At 30.0% G+C, this 19403-nt stretch overlaps 1 protein-coding gene across 6 annotated transcripts in view; it reads right to left on the reverse strand.

Moving 5' to 3' along the window:
* LOC107451346 (latrophilin Cirl) overlaps positions 1-19403 on the reverse strand; it is a 266378-nt gene that overhangs the window by 92830 nt on the left and 154145 nt on the right. For all 6 annotated transcript variants that reach the window (XM_087157480.1, XM_087157483.1, XM_087157479.1 and 3 more), the window contains exons 7-9: positions 18725-18828; positions 8865-9056; positions 86-269 (exon numbers count right to left, since the gene is read on the reverse strand). In XM_087157480.1, coding sequence (XP_087013606.1) covers positions 86-269; positions 8865-9056; positions 18725-18828 — 480 coding nt within the window. The remainder of the gene's footprint in view (positions 1-85; positions 270-8864; positions 9057-18724; positions 18829-19403) is intronic.

Here is a 19403-nt window from a genome sequence, read left to right on the forward strand (position 1 = left end):
AAAAATTAAGATTTGGTTGCAATGTGCACAAAGAATATTTATAGGAAGAATACATCAAAGAATATATCGATGAGGAAATACTTACAAACATGGGAATGTCCACTTCTGTGGCTATATCTTGAGTGATGAGACTCTGCCAATAGCCACCCACTCTTCTCTTGACTTCTGAGCAGAGCAGATGCTGATTTCTGTTGCTGTTCCCTGTTCAGGTCATGCCAAGGAGCCCGTTGGCTGTCATCCAGTAAATTGCTACTGACCTCCAGAACAGCCTGAAATGAAAGGAAGATTATCCTTTAAGCTTGTTATATTTTAGCGTGAATACTACAATTAGTCATTTCGTGGAACATCATTAATTTTTACAATATTAGCTAGCTGAAAGTATGAAAAACTATATACGATTCCAATATTACGCTTACAAGATGCAATGTCAAAAAGATGAACAAATATAAGCTTTCCTTAGTTCAAAGAAAAATAGTGGTAATGTGAAACGTGAATGAAAACACGATTCAATTTGGTACAAATACCTTGTTGAAGTAACAGCTAATTTGCACGGTAAAGTTCTACATTTCGATATTAAGGTACAACGCTTAAATGATTTTTTTAAACGTGTATAATTAACACAAGATTATTTGGAAACAAAACAAAATGTGTACCCTTTTTTATATGAAATATTCGAGGGAAAAAATTCTTTTAAACATATAACTTATTTATTTTTAGACAAAATAAAATAATTAGCTGTAACATTATTTTCATTTAGCTTAGATAAAAAAGATAACTCATTTTGATACAAAAATGAATCAATATGCATGAATACAACTCTTATTGATTATGCCAAAAACTTTGTTCTAAATCATGAATATTTATTTATCTTATTAAAAATGGCAACAAATTAAACTGCACAATAAAAAACGAAAACAATTTCAGCTACATCCCACCAATAAAGAACAAATCTGTCTGCGAGCAAAATAGTTGTAACACCCAATATGGCGCTAAAAGAAAAGCGTCTAAAATTCCCTAAAGGGAAGATAATAATACAGAACTCGACAGTAATTAAAATGGAATATTCTCGAATATATTGAAGTTCTAATAATAAAATATAATAAGCGATGAATAGAACGAAATAAGAGGAAAAAAGAATTTAACACCGTATCAAATTTCGTTAATGCTCTGATTTTGAAATGAACGAAGCTAAATTTCGACTTTTTGCTTTTCGTAGCTAACAATTTTTCTCAATGAATATTTTATCAGCCATTTTATGCAGGGTGTCAATTCATTCCTTATGAATAATACATAGAAGTTTAATACATTTTTTTACTTGTTGGCGCGCAAAAGAGAGGAATTTATCGCCAATTTTGCGTTTTTTTTCTCCCACTTCTCGCTTAGCTGTTGGGATTGAGGATTGATACATATGGTGTCTTCATTAAGAATGTTTAATTTCATAAAAATTAGCTTATCGAATTTTGTCTTCTTTTTTTTTCTCATTTCAACAAGTCATTGTTAAAGGATAAACAAGGGTTTTAATATAATGCCATAATCTTCAATACATATTTTTTTTTTTAAATTTTAATTTTAGTCAAGAAACGATAATTATTAAAAATGCAAAAATAAAAAAAATATTCACACCGGTAAATAAAGCATCAAACAGTATAGCATGATTTTGAAGGAAAAATTATAAACTTAAGTTTAGTAATTTTTGCTGTTATGAAAATGAAAAAGTACAAGAGAAGTGGAAATAGTCACATTTTTTAAGAAATGGAAACGTTGTTTAGAAATCCTTAATTTTCTTTTAAAATTATATCTTTTTTCAAAAAATAATTTATACTAAGATATTATTGCTAAAATAATAATAATAATAAATGAACATTTTCTTAAATCAAGTATTTTATGAAGGCGATATAAATTTAAGTGCATACTTGACTCACTTTTTAAACGTCGAAGTTAAATATTATATTTTTTAAATTATAAATTTTAATATTGAAGTGTAATTAATATTTTTTATAAAATAAATAATCTGTTCATATTTTTATTTTACTCTTCGTAAAATGAATAACATATTTCAAATTTTATTCACAAAATCATTAACTTTTATGTATTTTTTTTAATTTTTATGCATCATAAGATGAATGACTTCATTATATTTCACATTTTATTCTTTATTACAATAACTTATAATATTTTTATTTTACTTATTCATTTTTTTTCTTTGCCGTCAAACGGGCTTGCAATAAGAGTAATAAATAACGCCAGCAATTTGCTAAGAGCCAAACATCCAGAGCATTTCAGAAAACAATCTAAAAAGTCAAGAATTATAGCGTAGCTTTTTTTTAAAATAATGAAATCTGCTAACAGCCATAATATTCTGACACTGCGTAATTAAAAAATAATATTTTCTACTAATTTTAAAAATTCGGATTTATAAAGCTATCTTAGAAGCCTGTTTAAAATTAACAACACATTTTTCAGTTACATTATTTTGGCATACTAAAGTTAACTAGCATTTCCCAATAATTTTAAAGAGTAAGATTAACTTATTTAAAATTAATGATGATTTTTTACAGTTATATATCATTTCGGCTTGTCAAAGATATTATATTCTGACTCACTAACATTAATGACAAAAATTTTCCGAATCATCTTATTATAGATAGTAAATAATCTTCTTAGTTTTTAAAACCATCAATTTTTAACATAAATAATTAAATTTACATTAAGCCTAATTATTAATTCATGAAAGTTCATGTATAATATATATAAATGATATTAATCAACATTTAATGAACGCAATATGATAAAAAGCATAAACCTAGCTTAAATTCCTAAAAGTTTTTAATGAATTAAAAAAAAAATAATTAAAAAAAATGACAAAATCCTTCGCTTTTCTCGTTAGTCAGAGCTAATAATTAAGAGTTTCAAAAACGCTACTAGCAAGCCAATTTTTAATAATTTCTAATATATGAATCTTGGCTAATTGAGTAGAAAAAGAGAAAACATTATTAAATTATTAACGGTAAATTTACGAGCGAAATGAATAATTTTAATAAGTAAGTAAAAAAAAATTAAATCACTTACTCCGCAGGAAAAAAAAAGCAGCGGTGTGGGTTATGAAGCCATATTAAGTAAAAAGGGAATATCCATCAAAGTTAGTCTTTATGAAGATATAAAAAACGCGAATTTGCAAAAACATTACCTTGATTTTTCCCTCCTTTTTCTCTTAATTACCACCTTCTGATATGAAATCAATATCGGGGACATGTTCAAAAGGATAGTAAAAACGGGAAAAAATAAAGGTTAAAATAATTTCTAAAAGAACCAGTTTTTGAGGAAGAAAAAAGGGCTACACTTGTAAAAAGCTTTACAACCATAGCGAAATGAATATATGTTACCAAGTTTCATTAGGGAAAATTAATGAGCAATGTTCCCTTTTTTTTCACATGTAAAAAAAAATATTTTAGAAAGGAGTAAGGATGGTGTTATTGGATTTGCAGCATGTGGAAAACATTGGATTAAAAAAGAAAAAAAATCGAGAGTGATTGACAGATTCTGCAAGTGAACTTGTGTTAAGTTACTGCAAGATTTATTAAAGACAAGAATTTCCTTTAAAAAAAATAAAAGTTGAATAATTACAGAAGAAACAAGGTTAAAAATTGTTAGTTTCTTTTTGCTTACAATGTTTGGAAAAAAAATTAATTTAATAAGTAAGAGTAGTAACAACACGCTGAAGAATTCATAAAAAAAGAAAAAAGGATATCGGTGAAAGATGTAGCTAATTAATCAAAAAGGCATTTAGAAAATGAAACACATACTTTCATTTCCAATAACTTAAGTTGAAAAATTTGTTTGGAAATGTATATAATTAATATCACTTAACAATCACGTGATTAAAAAACGATATAAAAAAAGCTAATGTAAAGAAAGTTAATGACAAAAACTAAAGAAAGTGTTTTTAAGTAATAAAAAAACAAAGATTCGAATGATGTATTTAATTGATTTAAATATAAAGTATTTCAAAAAAATAAAATTTTAGAAAATCAACACAATTGTTGAAAATTCACGTCAATAGACAAGAATAAAATATAGCATAAAGATTTATAAACCTAACAATTCAAAAATTTCCCGCCTTTTTTAATTGAAATAACAAAAATAGCTTTAAAAATTTATATTTTGAATTAAATTATTTTTGGATAAACGAGTTACATAATTGTATGCAAAATTCTTTTCGGTTCACTTTAAAGTTTAACAGATATGTCAAAATAGGCAAATAGTGAAATTAATATTAAGGGATTAAGGGATGAAATTAATATTAGTGATATCGATAACCTAAAAAAAGACAATTAATAATAACCTTAGAGACAGCAACATTATCATAAGACAGCAACATAAGAAGATGGCGGACAATTTCTAATGTACTAATTTTCACTATAATTACACACTACTGCAGCAAAAGTATATTTAAAAAAAAAAAAAAAAAAAAAAAAAAAAAAAAAAAAAAAGATGAGAAACTTTGAAATTAAAATTAGAACTGTACACTAATACGTTTGAATAAGAATAACGGATAAATTTAAATAACGATAAATAAATAAATTAGCAGTCTTAGTTACTGGGAATTGAGCAACATCATCGATGAAGTTGTCTGACAATTTCCAATGTACTAATTTTCACTGTAATTACACACTACTGTAGCAAAAGTATATTTAAAAAAAAAAAAAAAAATGAGAAACTTTTAAATAAAAATTAGAACTGTGCACTAATACGTTTGAATAAGAATAACGGAGAAATTAAATAATGATAAATAAATAAATTAGCAGTCTGCTTAGTTACAGGAAATTGAGCAACATTATCTATGAAGATGGCTGACAATTTCTAATGTACTAATTTTCATTGTAATTACACACTACTGTAGCAAAAGTATATTAAGAAAAAAACAAGAGAAACATTTAAACCAAAATTAGAACTGTGCACTAATACGTTTGAATAAGAATAAAGGAGAAATTTAAATAATGATAAATAAATAAATTAGCAGTCTGCTTATTTACTGGAAATTCGCAATCTAGAACGCTTTTCAACTGCCGTACAATAGAACTAAAATCATACAAGAAAATAGAAGTGTAGAGAGGGCGTCTTTTTACGCCTTTACTGTCAATGACAGAAGGGTTGCGCCCTAGCACAATCAAGTAAAGCAGAAGGGAATGAAATACTGGTGTTATAAGGGAGGGCTTAAGCCCCAAAAACGATGGGATGCCCTGAGGGTGACAGCAGTTGGAGCAAATGGAATTTTCGGTTGGGTTGATTCCCTTTTCGAACGTGTCATTCCCAGTAACCTATCCTCTGGGTTAATTTTCACCAACAATTTTTTTTTTTCATTGAAAGTGTTTCGTTTTCTGATTTTTACGGAAATACACAAAGTGGTTAAAAAAATATCCAACTTAAAAATATTTTTTAAATTATTTTTTATGCATTTATTATTGTATATATTTCCGAAAGAAATAAGAGATAATTATATGATCTTTAATTTTGCATAAAATTACGAGTTTTGCCCTTTAAATTTTTCAAAATGAACATTAATAAATAAAATATTGCCTTTTCAGGAAAAAAAGACGTGGATTTTTTTTAACAATACTTTGAATTTTTTTTAATTTTTATTTATTGAAGTTATACTTCTTATGCGACCTCCAACAAGGTTGCGTTAAACGTTTAACGCTACATTTTTATTGGCCAGGAAATCACGTGGTAGGATCCAGTTTTCCCTCATTCATTTCCATATTGTTTTGGTTCTCACTAGCATAAAAATAATAAAAGTCATAAAAGTATTGTTTTTCTATAAATATTTTTTTCGTTTGTTTTGAAACACATATAATTTAATAGGGTAGTACTTTTTATTTTCAAACTTAGTGGATAACAATTGTAAAAAATGAGTGAAAACAATCCCACGGACAATGCGACGGATTTAAGGTTATGTCAAGGAACGTCTCTTGTGAATATCAATTGATTGTTAGGTTTTCTCTTTTCTAATTGCCATTTATAATTCACCAAATGTAGCCATGAGGGATATTAAATTATTTATTGCAAAATCTTAATTGCCATTATCCACTGCAGGTTCACAAACTCTGGCAGACGTTACTGGTGAAGAAATTGATTATTCTGAGCGGCCTGTGATCCTTGCAGGAGATTTTAATGTGAATTTCTCGTTACCTGAAGCTGAAACATTATTAACCTACCTTAAAGACAAATCTGGATAGGAAATGATAAATGGTAGGAATGATCCAACAACCAAAGGGGTAACTACCATTGATGCAGTTTTTGCAAGAAATATTGAAAAAATAGAACTCAAACATTTCGTATCTTACTTTAGTTATCATAATCCCATTGTAAATGTTATAGATTTGGATATTTCTCCACTCGAAAATGATAATTAAAAGATGCGATCAATTGTGAATTGTAAGCAATGTTAATAAAGTTTGTCTTAAAGAAACAATATGATTTCACTAATAATCAATTTCTACCCCTTCCTATTTTCATTTCCACATTACGAAGTTTCACTTCTTACGCGCGGAGGGACTCCACACACTATTTTTTTTTTTTTTTCTTAATTTATTCTTTTGGAATGCAGTCTCTTAAAACCATGATCCTGAAAATATAGTTTATAAGCAATTGTGTAATTTGATTGTTTAATTCTGAAAAACCCTGTCACCACCCCAAACCTAAAATATATCAAGGGCACAATTCGCAATATTTTTTTAGGGATTCAGCGTGTCACAAAGTGCTAAAGATAATAAAAGAAATGTTAAAACATTTGTCTAAATGTCATCGTCATATTTTACAAACACGCAAAACACATTTAAAAGGAAAAAGAAAAAAACTTTGTTAAGAATAATAGCAAATTTCTCCATAGCAACGAAACCTGGAAAAATCAGAGGGAAATAAATGAACTTCAATTAAGACCGCAAATGAGTGTGGTGAAGCGAAAATACCTCGTAAAAGTTCAGCCTAAAGTATTTCTAATAGTTAAGACTAATTAATCGCTCCTGTTAACCCAAGAACCGCTGAACAAACATTTAAATATCCTAAATCCGAGAACAAACGTCGATAAATCAATTTAAATGATTAATCATCATTTTATTATTGAGTAATTGGCAAATTTTAAAATTGCAACGGATCCAATTTCAGAAGTTTTGTTTGCATAAAATAGATCAAAAGTAATTAAAATTAGGATGGAAAATTAATAATCCCTTTTCAGAGACAGGTTGGGCTATATTGATTGTAGAATTTTTCGTTCGATGCGAGGAGAGTATACAATTAGCACCTGTTACGCCGCAGGTATTTCGAACTTAATGTTCTTTTCGATCAAAACCTTATTGATTAAAACGGCTGTAAATTAATTTTATAAAGAGGTATTTTTCAATGAATTTTTTTTTAAGGACTCGATGTCTTTAGCAGACAAAAAGGTGAGAAACACTTTTTAATTAGATTAAGTAAAACATGAAAAAAAAAATATTTGAGAGAAAAAGACAAAAGAAACAATAGCTATTTTTTAATTATCGTATCGGCATAAAAAAAATTTTTAAAAAAAAACAATGAAAATTAATGAGATAACTACAATTACAATTTTGTAAAATGCTTCTTTTTTTTATTCTCAGTTCTTTAATATAATAATAAAGAATGTATTCAGGTAAGAAAAAACTTATAATTGAAATTTATTTACGTAATAAAGATTCAAAATAAATTGGCACGAACTCAATTTTAAAGTTAAGCAAAATATATTATAAGTATATGTAATTACTAGCTACCTTTGGCGACAAGCTTGGATCCCTTTCAAAATTATAGCACAGCATATAAAATTTAATGGTAACCAAGCCGAATGCACAGCACAACTGTATTTAAATATTCTAAATTCTTCAACCTCTCCTCCAAATTTAACACCTTAATTAGTTTCAAACAATATATTAACCACATTTTTACACCGTCTAGCTGTTGTCCGCCGCATTGGCCCCCAGATATATTTTGTTTTAAATTTTAAGTATTTTCAACAGATGGAAGCGATATTGTCAAAGTTTATTTATTGAATTTTAGTAATAATTTAAAAACTGCCCGGCAGACATTTAATCATACACACTACAGTAAATATGAATTCGGGCATAGTGAACAGCAAAAGTATTTAAATTATTCCCATGTCTATCGTGAGGTAAGATAGATATAATATATATAAACTATTGCTCGAAAAAGACTAATTGATAGGACAGTATGCGGCACCATTGCACCGTTTGTGTTTAAAATTTCAGCAGCCATTTCAGAAAGAATCAAAAATAAATCTAAATAATTGCTTCGTAACTAACTTCGTATTTCTATAAAAAATACTAAATAAATGATTAGCGTATAACTAACTTTTCAACACTACTAAAATTATAACTTAAGACAACTTAACAAAATGAACAATTGCTAGAGTGTTACCAATAGATAGTGAAATACTAGAGTTTGCTACATACGAGAAATATATGTATATTATATGTAAAGATATACAGAGAGATTATTATTTTTCTGTTTAAAAAAATTGCTTAAATTTTTTTTAAACAAAAATAAACGCTATTCAGTGTCAAACAACTTAAACAATCAATTTTTTAAAAATATATTTTTTATGAAAATTTAAAAAAGAAAGCTTTTTTACCAGTTTCCTAGATCAAATTGTAATAGCAATGACATCTTTCTTTTGACAGGGACATAATTATTATAGCGCAGCAATTTAAGGCAATGGGTTAATAGTCAGACTGAACGTCGAAATAGTTTAACTACCTTAACAAATTTGCATTAATTGACTTAAAACCACATAAATTATTAGAAACATTTTTTAAAAAAAGATAAAAAAATCTTACCTCCAACAATATTAGAAGTAACTTTTGTCTTTCAATGGGGTCGTCCATAACTCGTGTCCTTTCGCCCATTTCTGCCACCAACCTGTGCAGAATGTCGGCAGAATGAACAATGTCTCCAGCCATCAGAGTTTTGGTTTTAGTGATAAGAGCCAAATCTGCAGCCAAAGATGTAATGGAGTCACCGCGAGACATCTGCAGAAGAATTACTGTCAGTCACAATTGTGCTACTTTATGCCATAAAATAATAATACTGGCTATTCTCATGCTAAGAGTTTTTAGATATTAAGGACAACATCCGATAATACCTTAATGTTCAAAAAAAGTGCACATTCATATGAAAAGAGCGTTTTAAAAATTATGTAGGCAAAATTTTAATTTTAGGAAAGTGTATCAATTATTACGGATGCTGTTCCAACTCTACACTGCTAGAAATTTTGGAAAACATAGTTCAAACTTCTTACAATCCAAAATGTTACTAAGTTGAATCATATTATTGCCCTTCTTTCACTAGATTACAATGTCATGATTCAATTTGAAAGGAAGGATGGGTAAATTTATTAAGGTAGCAGCAAAGTTGGTTATATTATGGTTCAAAGTACAGATATTAGGGTTTCAACGTAAAATTGGTTACATAAACTGCTGTTTGTAGAAAATGCAACACCATGAAAGAATCATCAGAATCAAATGAAATTTAATGCAGAAACGACTTGTACTGATACAAATAAATGATGAAATTTTCAAAACAAAAGAAACAAATTAAGCGTCCGAAATCAGTATTTGGTGCAGCCACCACGCGCTGCAATAAGTGCTGCTATACGACGTGGCATGGAGTCAAACAGATGTTGAATATCTGCTTGAGGAAGAGAATTCCATATCGCTTGTATGCGCAACCAAAGTTCGTCTTTGGAAACTGCAGGACGCGGATCACGAGTGAGACGCCGACCAACCATATCCCATACGTGCTCAATAGGCGACATATCCGGCGAATAAGCAGGCCAAGGAAGAAGTTGCATGCGTTGTGCTGAACAGAAGTCTCTAACAGTCCGCGCAACATGTGGGCGTGCATTATCCTGCTGAAAGATAGCTCCAGGGATGCCTTGAAGGAAAGGAACGACTTCGGGCTGTAGCACTTCACGGACGTATCTGTTGCTATTGAGATTACCCTCAATTCGTATCAAATTGGATCGTCCATGATACGAAATCGCACCCCAGACCATAACTCCGGGTGTTCGACCACTATGTCGTTCAATAATACACTCAGGAAGGCAGCGTTGACCGGCATAACGTCTAACACGAACACGGCCATCATGGGTCCACAAATTGAAGCGTGATTCATCTGAAAAGACAACTTGGTGCCAATCAGCTCGCCAGTCTCTGTGCTCAAGAGCCCACTGCCGACGCAGCCGTCGATGATCCGCCGTGAGGGGAATCCTGTATAATGGCACCCTTGCACGCAATCCACGGCGCAGCAGACGACGACGAATTGACGAAGCCGACAATTGTACACCTGTAGCAGTAGACCAATGTGCTGCCAGCTGCCTGGAGGAAGCTGTGCGATCATTCACCGCCATGCGGAGCAGGTGTCGATCATCGCGCTCTGACGTCACCTTCTGTCGTCCAGTGCCTGTTTTTCGAGTTGTTCGGTGCTCGTCGGTCCACTGCTTCCAAACTCGCATCACTGTGGAACTGTTCCGCTGCATACGAGCTGCTATTGCGCGATAGGAAAATCCTCCTTCTCGAAGGCCGATTATCCTCCCTCGTTCAAACTCCGTAAGTTGCTTGAATTTCTTATTCTTCCGTCGTGGAGGCATACTCAGGTCTCACTAAACGTTTGCCACTAACAAATAATCATAGACTATTTTCAACGTCCCGCTACAGCACTTTATTTATACGCTTTCAGCATCAATTCAGAGGGCGCTGCGCGCGCCACGCACGCGCGATGGCTCTGAAACTTTATTAATTTGCATAATATCCTATAATTGACATTTGCTGCGAATTTCATTTGATTCTGATGATTCCTTCATGGTGTTGCATTTTCCACAAACAGCAGTTTACATAAAATTAAAACTGGTTTTCCTTGGTGTTTATTAGACACATAAAACCGGTTTCAATGTAAAACCAGTTTTGGACAACATTATTATACTCGATGTTCTCAGATATTGAAATCTATACTAAAGAATAAATAACTGATGATATATTTGTATCTAACATAAGTGTCACATGAAAAGCGTGCTTTACGAAGCTTTTATTGAACAAAGATATTAGGAATGTTTACGAGGATTTTTATAACATGCTACAACAAAAAATGTGATTTTTTACACATAATTTAGAAAGAAAAAAAAACAGAGTCGCAAATGCTCGATTTATTGCAAATTTCGTCTACGCATTAATACAATAATTTAATATTGATAGATGTATAGTGCCTTTTGAAAATAATTTTGTATTTTTTTTTCAAAACACATAGTTTTCGTTAGACACATAAATTATAAGAATAAAGCAAATCAACTGTATTAATAACAAAATGCAATGTAATATATTGCCAGGTACACTAACAACATAACAAACATGACAAAAAATATGTTAAATAGTATATTTTATTGCTTAGATTTTGAATGATATAAAAGTTACACGGATAAAATTAACTGAGAATTAAAAAATATATCAAGTAACAAAAAAATGCGAATCTAATGAGTTGTATTATATTATTTATTTTAAATTCATATATTATTAACTTCATGAGCCAATTTAAAGCTGAAATAAAAAATAAAACGGAGTTTAATAGTCAGATAATTGCATATTTCGAAATATTTCAGACTACTATAATTTTTTATATTATTTATAATAATAAACTTTATAATAATATAATTTTTAAAACATTTTCGAAATAATTCTGAAAATGATTTTAATAGTTCAGAAACGAGCGAGAACATTATTTACTGTAAATTTATCAAAAAAAAATAAATTCGGGAACAATTTTTAGACAGAAACCTATTCACAAGGGGTCAGACAACTTTCATCAAAACATGCAATAAATTTAAAACGAAGCAGCGGCTACTCATCATTTTAGAAAATAAATTTAAATTTGAAATTCATCCACCCACTCATAGAAAGTCATTCAATAGAATTTTCCAAAGGTCCCGAACAAAAGTTCAAAAGATAGTAGGGTCCATCAAGATGGCGGTGCGAAAAGACCTTCCAATTACAGAGGGCGATGTTGTTTAATCGAGTAAAATGCCCCACGATTATCTGAAGTCTTCCATTCCATCAATCTTCGTGGCTCCGTAATTAAATGCTAATCTTAATGAGGTGTTCCTCACTTTTCCCTGGGGGCTCTTATTTGCCCGGGCATACAGAAAACGAAAAGGATTTTGGGTTATGCGTGATTTTCGGGCGGTTTTGAAATCTCTTGTGGAAATGCGGCTGAACTTAAAGGGTGGGGGAGTCAAAATAATCGAACATTCAACGTTGATATCGATATTTTCCAGCATGCGAGGTCAGTTTGTTTGGGTGGAGTGCTTCTATAGTAAAGATGAGAAGCTATCATTGGCATATAACAATAACTAATCTCTTTTGAGGTTTGTTTTAGTTGGTGGAGGAACTAAAAATAATCATTTTAATTAACGTTTGATGAGTTTTCTGATTGAGAAGATGGTCGAGCGGGCGTTATTTTCGGCAGGATATTGCAGTTTTTATCCCCGCCCAAGTAAACAAATTAAATCCCAAAGAAGACTACTATTTTATAAAAATAGCTTAGGTGAAAGTTACTGGTATAATTAGCGTTGATATTTTAAGAAATGACTAACATGATAATATTTAAAATTAACAAAAAAACTTTAACTGATAAAAAGTCTTACAGTTGATACCTTTTGGTACACAACTTTCCGCATTCCTATATATTAAAAGTTTAAATCTTTAAATGACACACCAGTCAATTAGACAAAATCAACTTAAAGTGACTCTCGATTTATTGAATGGCTCAATATAGAAAAAGTGAAAGTTAAGTGAAGCATCAGTTAATTAGATAAAATCAGCTTCAGAATTTTAAAAAAAAATCGCGAAACAGTATATAAAGGGATATTCTTTAAAAAAAAAAAAAAAGAGCTTAGTGGTAGAATGACAAATTCTTATAACTGTCTAAATCAGTTTTCGAATGAATACGAAAATCGTAAAGCTGTTTATAAAAAAAATGTTAAGTGACACAACTTTATATTTAAAAAATATCAGCTTAAGAATGTATGTAAATATAATGAAACTGTTATAAAAGGATATTTTTATATAAGAACAGCTTAAGCTTAGTCGAAGAATATGTTGAGAGATACAAATTTAAATTTGACAAAATAAGCTTTAGAACGTAAATGAACATCCTGAAGATGTTTTTGAGACATTTTTAAAAAATAATAGCTTAATTAAAGAACATGTTAAGTGGCACAACCTTAAATTTGAAAAAAATAGCTTTATAATGTAACGAAACATCATGAAACTGTTTAAAAAACAACATTCTAATAAAACAAGAGAATAAATGAAGAACGTGTTAAGCTATGTTAAGTGAAATTGACAAAATCAGCTTGAGCTTGTGTACAAACACCACGAAGCTCTTTATAAACTGCCTTCTTGGTATAATAAATTAATGCTTACAGAATACAAGAACTATAGGTGCACGATAAAAGATAAAACATGTTCTTACACAGAGTAATAGTTGTTTTCAAACTATCACTGGACACGTTCTTCTACCTATCTCTTCAAAGGTTAGTGAAAACGATATGATGATTAAATTTCGGATCGAATTCAAGAATTTCTTAATAATGCCCATTTCACTTCAAAATAATAATGTTTAAAAACTGTTACTGAAATTTTTTATTTCAATCAAATCTATACATAATAATAAACGCGGCTGTGTGTGTCTGTAATCACAATATATCGCCCCAGAATCCTCGCCCAGGCACGAAATTCGGCACATAATTGTGTTTTGACATAATGAAGAAGTATTTTCTTTCTTTTTCAAAAATTTGGATTAGTTTTTTAGTTATCAGTCATTTTGTAAGACAATCTATGCTTTTTCGTCTTCAAAGAGCCATATTCAAAAAACTATTAAAAAATGCAGATACTTTTCTCCACTCTTATAAATGTATGCTAATGCGAACCTTCCTATTGAAATATTAATTTTCGACAACTTAAACCAATAATATACGAAGGAATTAGTAATTTAATTGTAAGGTTCGCATTCGTTTACATATATAAAAGTAGAGAAAAGTTTAACTTTCGTCTGCAGCAGAACTGGATATGAAGACAAAATTGCAGCACAGGAACACTTTAATTGGGTATAATATAAAAAAAACACAACTACTTCCACTTAGTAGGAATAACATTTACCATGACGCAATGCTAAATTCTATGCCACTATCCACATAAATGCCACTATCCACATAAATCAATTATTAATCAAAAATCGAATATCAATTACTTTTCTTTATAATGCAATAAAATCTGGCAAACAGCTATTTAAACGATCAAACACTTCGTTTGTTTATTTGTGGCTTGAAGTTAGGCTCGCAGAAAATGCCGTTCATGGGTTAAATTTAGTAGGAATAACACAACCTGTGACGTAGGCTATAGTATACCCAATTGTACACTAATCTTCCGATTTCCTGCTATGTTTTAAAAAACTTTATTTGTGAAAACCTTTAGCGAGGCGGACAGCTAGCCGCCTTAGGCGGCTAGTAAGAATAATAAAAATAGCATAAATATATGAGTGAAAAAGGACAAAATGTATTAAAATTCATTTCTACATTTTCGATTACAGCAATAAAGTTTTTTTTTTCTTTTTTTCTCAGAGCTAAGAACTTTTGCAAAAACCGCTATTATTCTTTCTTTTCTCCATAAAGCAATATTGCAGGATGTGTTAAAAGAAAGAAGAAAAAAAGAAAGAAATGGACAAAAAGCAACACAACAAAAGGACATAAAAATAGCCTGCTTTTACACAAAAAGACGAAGCTCAAGAATTTGAGGGAATGTAGGGTGTCGCAAAGAGGGGTCGAGGATGCGTGGGTGGTGGTTAAAATCCTCCAGCTTCTCTGCAGACCTCCTCTTCAGAATAGTAATTTCCTTCTAGGGAGGACTAAAGCTGTTTTGAAGTACTTTCCAATATTCGCACAAAAGAACAAATTCCGGGCAGCGATGCTGTGCGGGGGTGCACGTGCCCTTCGATGATTACTTCAGAAGGGCCCACCCTTACAAAACATAAAATAGCAGAGGAGAGATGGAAAAAAAAATCGTAGAATATCCCTAAAATCGGTACACTACATATAGAAAGTCATAAAAATTTTCTTATAAAGTGTCATTTGGTCAGATAGGGGGTTTAATACTTGTAGGCTTGGATATCGATTGTTGTTTGCTCTTGTCAATCGATTAATCGATTCCGGATGCCACGTGCACTTTCGATAGGTGTTGAAACAAATCCCTATAGCATTTATCTCCAAAAACAGGACTCGTAAATCCATTTGTAAGAACGAAGGTTTCTTTTTTAAGTTCCAAAAAGAATAAAAGGAAAATCAATACCTAACTGTCCATGAAAAAAGCTGACTCATAAAGTGGACTAAATTCTTTTTGCAAAATTATTTGCTTAAATGTTTGTTTTAGAGACTTTTGCAAGCTAAAGAAGATTTCGATAAACGGAAGTTTTGACTTACGATTTGCTCGTATCCTGATAGTTGTAAAATAACATAATAAAGAATAGACATTTTTGTAGTTTACAAAGATATTCTGCAATGCTGTTTTTAAAACCCGTGGGAAGTATAGATAATCTTTAGTAGTTATTTAAAAAAAAAAAAATGAATTGGACTAACCGGTAGTTCTGAAAGTCTTTCTGTAACTCCGTATTCTACACTAAAATCCGTAATAAAAAAAAGAATATAGTTAATAGAATAAGTCGGAAGACTGTATTTATCAAAAGTTTTAAATGGACTTCTGTAATTTTGTGATTTAGAATCCATGAAAGTTACCGAAAATACCTAAGAGCCATGTAAATAAACAAATAAATAAAAAGTTAGCATTCATTTCCAAATGAACATTTTTTGAAAAATTTAATAATCCAGTTTTCAATGCAACAGTTAAAAGATCTTAAAAATGAATTGAATTGCTACAATCTATAATTAAGTTAAATAAAAAATATTCTTTTTGAAACAAAAATATTCTAATATGATATACCATTTTCGATTATTACGTACTATAGTTGCTGATAAAATAATTTGCAGGAAAAAAGTTACTTTTTTTATAATTTTAAAGCCTTAAAAACAAATTTTGAAAATGTGTTTTAATAATTTTAATGTTTAAAATCTTTAATGCTAAAAATTAAGTTTATATACAAAAAAGGATATAAATTTAGATGTCCAGTTTTATTTTTTTACTAAACCATCAAATTCAACTTTTTTGTTTGCATGTGCGTGTAGAAGTTTATTGTGAACAAAATAGGAAGTAGAAAAAATACGAAATGCATTTTAATCAGTCTAAAACGTTAAGGAATGGTAATGCATTTATAACAACGCTTACTGCTTTGAGCAGAAAGGGAGACAGTTCATTAAAAAGGAAAAACTGGAAATATTTTTAGGGAATTTTAATCAGAGTAATCTCTTGCGGTACAGATACAGCAATCTACATGCTCCCCTCCCCCCAGTTTAGTTATAAATAAATTAGATTCCTTTTCAAATAGCATCAAAAGAATTTCACTTTATGGCATTTGCAAAGGACGGAAAAAAATCTTTTTTTGAAAAAGAGCGCCCATGGGGAAATGTTAAAATAAACAAATTTAAACGAACAAAAAAATGTGGAAAGAAGGGAAAAAATTACTGCATATAATCATAAACTCGCTATTGCGAAATCGTTTTTACTTTTCGAAAATCGCAAACGATATTTTTTAAAAACCCTTTTATGAAGTGAAATGAAACACAGAAAAAGAGAATGACATGACGAGATTTTTTTTACTTTCAATTCATTTTAGATTCTAAGTAGGAAAAAAAAGTAGGTATATGAGAATAAAGAAAAAAAATTTTTAAAAAAAAATCATTATTTGCGAATCAATAATCGAAAAGATAAACATTACCGTTTTCCAAGATTTAATCGCTTTGAAAGGAAAGAATTAAATTTATCCTGGAGTGAACAGTTTTATCAGATTAGGAAATGAAAGATAAAAGCCGAAGGAAAATAAAATGGTTGAAATTTGCAGTAAAAATAAATGTCCTTTGAGAATTTTCCAAAGAAATACATTCTTTATATTGAATTGTGTGCATGTGAAATTATTTCTGAAAAACATTCATCTACCTTTTATATGCATGGTAGGTTATGAATAGAATCGATTGAATTAAGAAGAAAAAAAAGCGCTAAAAATGAAATTAAGAGTAGTTATGAAAAAAAAGGAAGGAAAAGAAAGAACCCTTATCAGAATAAACCAATTTAGCAAATGTATTGAATGCGTTATAAAAAGTGTAAAAAAGAAATTTGAAAATTAAATTACAGTATTTACACATTTATCGAAAAAGATGTACGGCGGTCACATATAACTCACATGTGTTTTCTCGCTATCAATACAGCTTTAAATCAATAGCTGTTTTTATATGGTAAACAAAATTGTTTTTTATATTTTTTACGACACCAAAAAAAGAGCAAAATGAGTTAAATATTTATTTAAGGTATAAAAATTCTGAATTAAAAATAAAAAAGCTCAATGTGACTTTTGATAATATTTAACAATACAATTAACTATTTGTGGGTTAATGACCATATAATATATAGTCATGCTAATAATCAAAAGCTTTGAATAGCAAATCAAAATATGTAAATTATGATTATGCGACTATAGATAAATGGAATTTTTTTTTTTCTTTTGAGGCTAAGTTTGAAAACTTTCATTTCATTGATTTTATTGTCTTGTAAGATGTTGCTAAAAAAATAGACTATGCTAGCGAATCTTCTACCAGAAGTTGTACAACATCTGCAGACACTGCCCCCTACTGCTGAGAACCACGAAACAGTAACAAATACTATGTCTTCATAATACTTGATAATTGATATTTCTATTTTTTTCAAGTAATTATAAACATATAATAATAAAAAATATAATATCTTCATAATATGTTGAATAATTTTAAGTTCGCAATGTTTTTACAAGGATTTTGACTGCCAATGTGGGCATTCCAAAGTACAAGTAATGAAAATGCAGGGGTCTGTCCAGACATTTTGTGAAAGGTCCGTTTTTCGTGAAATTGTGAAAAAATTACTCACATTCTTTCAACCAGGGTCCGCTTTTATGAATTTGTGCAAATAGGGTCCGTTATTGCAAAAAAAGACTTTTTCAAGGACTTTTTAAATTGTAAATAGAAACAAGATTATGCTCGGCACTGTAAAATTATAATAAAAAAATTAAATTTTCAAAAATAAACAGCAATTGCTGCTTCTAAATTAGAGATGCAACATTTGATATTTAGCCTATACTGCTGAACGCAGAATATTCATTTCGGACGAATAATGGAAGAATCGTCTGCCGAAGACAAAACTTAATTCGTTTACATCCATCTTTCCTGTTTTCTGCCCTGGAAAGGGTTTATTCGATTGACAAAATAATAATGAAGATAAACAAATTTTTGAAGGGTCTGTTTTTAAGTTAAAATATTTTGTGAAGGGTTCGTTTTTAAGTTGAAATATTTTGTGAAGGGTCCGTTTTTAAGTTAAAATATTTTGTGAAGGGTCCGTTTTTATGGAAAGATATTTTGTGAAGGGTCCGTTAACGGACCCAAATTCCTTCTAAACAGACCCCTGAAATGGTACAAAAATTTTACATTTTTAAATGTAACAATAAAATGATATCCTACCCTGGATTTTATATTCTCCACCCAAAGAGAGCTGCAATCACTAAAATCGGGAGTTTCTGGAATCCACTGCACTGTTTCGGCATCACAACGCCACTTTACACGACCTGGAACAAAAAAGAATTATTATTTTTTAGTAGTTGTAGTACTGAGCACTGTTATACTGCGTTTTAAGTACAATTCTATGATTACAACTAATAAATTTACAGTCATTTGATATGATTATGCAAGAGATATAATTTATGAAAGATAATTATTCTGAATTAATTAAATTTTTAACTGTGATGTGATTCGAGGTTTCATGTTTTAATTATAGCAGACCAAAGGAGAAATATTCGATTACTCAGCAGTTTTCTAAAACAGGAATTTTCTATGGATTTGGAGCAATCTAAAGCAACATATTTCAATAGTTGAATAATCTAAGGCAGCAATTTACATCGGTTTTGGAGCTGTATGAAGCAGCGATTTTCTATGATTGGGAGCAGTTAAAAGCAGCAATTTTCAGTGGTTTGGTGCAATCCTGAGCAGTATTTTTGGATGTTTTGGGGACAATCTGAAGCAATAATTTTCAATGATTTCGGAGCATTCTGAAGCAAAGTTAAAGCAGTTACAGTGATTACATCATTTACCAGTTTAGAATTACAGATAGTTAGAACTGTTTGGTGCAAAAGCTTTACTCTAT

Source organism: Parasteatoda tepidariorum, chromosome 2 (genome assembly GCF_982258835.1).
Source record: "Parasteatoda tepidariorum strain Cologne lab strain chromosome 2, Ptep-v5.0, whole genome shotgun sequence".
Classification (NCBI taxonomy): domain Eukaryota; kingdom Metazoa; phylum Arthropoda; class Arachnida; order Araneae; family Theridiidae; genus Parasteatoda; species Parasteatoda tepidariorum.